General features: G+C 36.5%; 1 protein-coding gene across 1 annotated transcript in view; it reads right to left on the reverse strand.

The window, feature by feature from the left end:
- LOC137657117 (carbohydrate sulfotransferase 3-like) overlaps positions 1 to 6,000 on the reverse strand; it is a 139,099-nt gene that overhangs the window by 2,859 nt on the left and 130,240 nt on the right. Inside the window, exon 5 of the mRNA XM_068391478.1 lies at positions 5,460 to 5,669. Within this exon, the coding sequence (XP_068247579.1) occupies positions 5,460 to 5,669 (210 nt within the window). The remainder of the gene's footprint in view (positions 1 to 5,459; positions 5,670 to 6,000) is intronic.

A 6,000-nucleotide genomic window follows, 5' to 3' on the forward strand; every position in this document is an offset into this window, starting at 1 on the left:
TTCATCCAAGGGGTAAACTACTGCACTGTAATTGTTCAGTGGCCACTTTCCTCTTGCTAAGGGTAGAAGAGACTCTTTAGCTATGGTAAGCAGCTCTTATAGGAGAAGGACACTTCAAAATCAAACCATTGTTCTCTAGTCTTGGGTAGTGCCATAGCCCCTGTACCATGGCCTTCCACTGTGTTGGGTTAGAGTTCTCTTGCTTGAGGGTACACTCGGACACACTATTCTTGCTTTATTGTAGTGGTTATAGTTTTTATAGGAAATATTTATTTAAATGATGTTTCTTTTCTTAAAATATTTAATTTTTTCTTGTTTCCTTTCCACACTGGGGTATTTCCCTGTTGGAGCCCCTGGGCTTATAGCTTCTTGCTATATATATATATATATATATATATATATATATATATATATATATATATATATATATATATATACATCTAAATATACTTATTTACTAATATGAAAATCAATGACCAGCGATGATAATGCATATCTAAGTTCCATTTAAAAGTTCAAGGGTCGTTCGTGAGTGGCAGTCTGGCAGATGCAGGGTAAAGGTCATTGTGTTGTCGTATACTGTACTAGAGGTAAACATATACAAAAAAGGATCGGTATTCGAGCCTACCTTCACCCAAAATAAAACCATGGCGGAGTAAGCAATGGCTGATGATGTCTAAACAAGTTTGTCAATGACTCCTTAACACTCTACCCATAACTGACGATAACGGTAAAGGTGTGAATACCAATGAAAATTAATATACCTTTAGCATAGAAAACACCCAGTGAGGCCCATAGAATGTGTTTCCAGCATTTTCACTGTCGGACACCTGCGAGCTGATATATGAATTTAGTTCATTGTTTACAGTAGAATAAGAGGAAGAGATAGTTTAATAGTTTAAAAGATAGAAGAGGAAAATGGAGTAGATTTAAAAACATGCATGATCAATGTGAAGCTTGTGAAGACCTGAGATGGTGTCACAAGAGATGCTTGGGAGTGCAAAATATACTGAATACCACAAGAGATGCGAATGAAGAAGGGTATAGGACACATGAGGTTTTTTCTTTAAGCTGGTATGGACATAATAGATACGCATACAATACAATACATCAGCAATAACTAATAGTCAGTTCTCTGGACATCAGACATCTGTATCCATCAACATGACACAATATGACCATGGGTAAACCTCAATACCTGGTATGGCCACCATTTGCATTCACAGCCACAGCAATCATCTGAGCATGAGGTGAATGAGATGGTTGATGGTGTTCATGGGATGTGATGCCACACCTGTCCTGCAGGGTGGTTACCTCTAGCTATGCAGCTGTCATTGGCCTTGGATGCGACGACATGTTCAAACATCTCTAGAGGTACATCATCCTAAAAGTGCTCAATAGGGTAGAGATCAGGACTAAGAGCCAGCCAGGGCGTGGTGCTGATATTGTGCTCTTGCAAGAAGTCTTGAGTAATTCTGGCCGTGTGGAGATGAGGGTTTTCCTGTTGAAACAGGATGTTGCTACGTGTTGCAAAAAATCGGTACAACCTGAGGCCTTAACACCCGATCAATGTAGCACTGAGTAATGACACCATTGTCCCTACCAGCACCAACGATCTGAAAAAATTCAAGGTTAGTTCTCTGATTTAACCCTATTCCATCCCAAACTATTACACATGGACCATCCCATGAGTTCCGTTCAAGAACGCACCGGTCATAAAAGCGCTTACCTCGATGTTGCCATACTCACCTCCATGGGAAGGATGAACACAATATCAACTTTCATCAGAAAAAAGAACTCTTCTCTACTGCTGTTGAGGCTAATTCAAGCATGCTTGCTCCCACTGCGCTCTTAGGAGACAGTGAAATTGCGTGAGAACAGAACCTTGTGACGGTTGCATACACTGAAGCCCTCTGTCACAAAGTTGCCGTCTGATTGTGTTTGAGCTTACAGTCCTTCTGTGGTTTCCAATGACATTCCTAGTGGTTTCACTGGCCAATAGGAAACGTCTTTGCAGATGTGACCTGTGAATGTAATGATCCTGACATTGTGTTGTCATATATGTTCTGCCGGTATGATGAACTGTTACTGGTAGATAGTGGAAACATAGACGTTAAAGATGTTTCCACATCTCTGAACACTCCCACCCACTTTAAGTTACCCAAGAGCCCTCTCTAGCTCTCTCGATCTGTGGCAATCGTTATATTGTCACTGATGTTAATAAGTCAGTGATTCACAATGACACTTGTAGTTTATAAAGACATCATCTTCATGGACAGTTTTTGCGGCATAATCAACACATGCATTACATGTGTATGCATCCCACACTGACTTCAATGTCATTGCGTTTGAGTACTCTGAATTAAGTGTTCTCTGTCTTAAATTCTGGTTACGGTCATTTGCAAACAATTAAAGCCCATTAAAATAGAACTATAGCAGCCATCCATGTTCACAACCATTTTTCCATCTTAAACACGAACTTGAAAATTTTGAATTTTTTTGAAGTTCAGTATATATTTATATTAGGTTTCAAATATCCGAAATGTTTAAGAAAGATATTAGGCATTAGAAACACGAGATGGTTGAAGCACCTGTATTAGAGGAAGGAAAATATATCTTTTACCTTAGGAATTTGATAAGATGTAAAACAAGTAATAAGAGAAAGTAAGAAAACAGAATAGTAACAGTATAGTCAATGCACGAGAATTATGTCAATAAACAGAGCCTAAATTTATATGTTCATAAGATTTGGGCTACTTTCCACCTTAGTGACATAGACATCTTTAAAGAATATGGGGTAGATTCTAATCAGATGTGATGAATCATGCCCGTAGTCAAAGCCCAGGATGGTTTTGACACTTAATGAGAAAGTGAAACAAACAGATGAACAGAAAAGTTAACGATATGGATACACCATGAGTAACACCAGTAAGAAGTCCAAATGCTCTTTGATAAAAGACAAAGATGAAAACTAAGACCAGATAAGAATTCTGGGAACAAGCACACAGGGGTGAACTCGTTTACCTTCTATCCTATAAGGGTAAAATCTGATAGAGAAGTATCAGCACTACTGATAATGAATACTAAAAGGGCATGAAGATCAACTGCCAAACATTGCTCTAGACTTAATTGGGAAGAGACATGACTTTTTCATGGTTAAATTGAGCTAAATACAGACAGGATTGATCGATTGATTAGGAGTTATCTGCATCCTGATACAGACAGGACAAAACCTATTTAAATAAAGCTTTTTTCTCCACACGTATCCATTGTTTAAATAAACAGAATTCAATGCAATTTTACCAAGAAAAGTCTTTGCTGATAAATGTCAGTAATATGAGTTAGATGAAGTCTACTCCACCAAATTCATGAAATATCTAAATGGATCTGCATATTTCATTGAAGTCCGATCTAGGAATGATGATATCTGTAGTTTTGCTGTGAGGGAAAATGGAACTAATGGTACCTAACAGAAGCTGTTTTCAAATTTTACGGTATGATATGAAAACTCCTTTTAGTGGCTTTCACTCTTTACAAAGGAGTTACAAGTAATTAGTTCATCTACAGAGACTCCATTTACTCTTGGGTAGAGCGAATTAGTTTAAACATTTAGAGAGTTTCCATGATCTTGTCTAACTTCTTGAATACGTTTACTATGTTACAGTTCACTATGTCGGCTGGAAGTCTGTTCCATGTATTTGCTATTTTGAATGCAAATAAATTACCACATTGATAGTGTTGTATCTTATTAATTCTAGTTTGTATCTGATACCTCTGGACTGATTTGTGCTAAGTGTGAAGAGATTGTTGTAGTCTACATTTGTTATTCCTTTTAGAATTTTGATTTTTTTTTTTTATTAGATGTCCCCTTAGTCATCGAGTTTGTAGATCAAATAAGTTTAAACGTTTCATTCTCCGTCCATATCCAAGTTGTCTTAGTGTTGGAACTAGTTTGGTGGCCCTAGCTTGTACTGCTTCCAGTCTATCTATATCCTTCTGAATACTTGCATTCCAGAATTGGACTCCATATTCTAGATATGCTCTTACTAGTGTTGCGTGAAGCTGCAATACAGTGTCTTTGTTTTTGTATTTGAATTGTTTCTTTATGTAACCTATTAGTTTATGTGCTTTCTTTTCAACTTTTATTCTCTGTTCGGTGAACTTTAAATCTTTGCTAATAATACTGCCAAGAGCCTCCTCCTGGTTCACACTTTCTATTTCATTACCAGCAGTGATTAGTCTGTTTGTGGGTTATTATAACATATGTGCGTAGTTTAGCACTTCCCATAGATGAAAGGCATTTACCATTTTCTGGACCTTTCTGCCAACTTAATTAGATCTTCTCTTAAGGCTTCTACATCTGAGTTTGCAGCATTTATGCCTGGTTTAATATCGTTTGCAAACTTGGCTATCCTAAATCTATGTCGTTAATGTAAATCAGAAATAGAAATGGGCCAAGGACGGATCATTTAGGTACTCCGCTTGTAATATAACAGCTGCTCACTCTGAAGCTTCTCCATTCTCTGTTTTCTGTTTGTCAGTCAATCTTCGATCCATTCAGCTGGCTCATCAATAATGCCTAGTGCTCTGATTTTAGCCTTTAATTTTTCATGATTTTCTTTATCAAAAGCCATATGAAAGTCTAGGTATATGAGTTCCGTATAACATAATCTCAAAAATACTATTTTTCCTGCTGGGATAAATGTCTGAGTAACTTAGAGGGACACAAGAACAACACCAAATTTTTTAAAGACTGGTGAATAGAAATGGAATGAAAAACAAGTAATTTAGTCAATGCTGAATCTTACTTTTCTCAACTTTCAGTACAGTGAAACTGGGTCTGTTCCAAGTTTTCTTCAACATTGTTTCTAGAAGAGTCATTTTTGATACTGTACAATCAATGAGATCTGGTGACCTTCCTTCGACTTATTCATGCAGGAAAGCGGCAGATCTTGGCCTGAGTTCCATGTTGTTGTCTGTCAACATTGTTTCTCTATTTTCTAGTATAATTTCAAGGGGCGAGTTCGTCAATTCTTGTTTGAGTGAGCTTACCTGAAGTGTACCTTGGCATGATTGGTCATACACTGTTCATGGCTCTTTACCATAGCGTAGAACCTTGCTTCCTATTCTTCTACAGAGGAGTTTTTTAAATGATTGTCAAGAACTATAATACGTTAAAGTTTTCACTTAACATTAGAGTCTACAGTAGTATTAATAAACTTAAGGTTATCTCGATGCCAATAGAGCTGACTTTATTCTCTTTTTTTTCAAATACTAGTCAATATTTTTTTGTTTCTTTTGGCTACTATGGCTAATAAGCTTATTATTATTATTATTATTATTATTATTATTATTATTAGCTATTACTTTCAAGTCTAAAGTTTCTAGGACATATGATGGGGTACCATATTTATAAATAAAGTATATTCCCACCCATATTCACAGACTTAAAAACTTACCTTCATAACTCGTATGTGTTCCTCGCGACAAGCATTCTGCAACCTAGAGGGAACAAGGCAAGAAGACCAGTTTCTGCAATTTAACTTCGTGACTGGATGGCGAAAGATATTGGAAGATGATGACCTGGTTTTCAGCCACTGCGCGAATTCGTTAGATATTCGGCAGTAAATCATATCTTTTAAAAGCGGAATCCCCGTCTCTTGTGAAACCTGGAGGCGATTGTTAGGATGTTAATATCTATTATTTTTTTGTACGGGACAAAAGCAGGATCATAGTAAGCGATATACAGCGGAAAATAAGAATATATTGTAGTAAGCATCCAGAAAATATTTGGTGTTACATTTCTTCAGGTATACTTGTGATTGTTTATCATGTCAGACCTTAGATGACCTCACGTTTTCCTGCCTAAACCTCTTTGTATTTTATCGTTTTCTTAGCCTAGATTATATTTCTCCGTATGGTCAGCTGAATTATCTTTGTACAATATGTATATTATAGTATATATATATATATATATATATATATATATATATATATATA

The sequence above is a fragment of the Palaemon carinicauda genome, chromosome 18, assembly GCF_036898095.1.
Source record: "Palaemon carinicauda isolate YSFRI2023 chromosome 18, ASM3689809v2, whole genome shotgun sequence".
Lineage (NCBI taxonomy): Eukaryota > Metazoa > Arthropoda > Malacostraca > Decapoda > Palaemonidae > Palaemon > Palaemon carinicauda.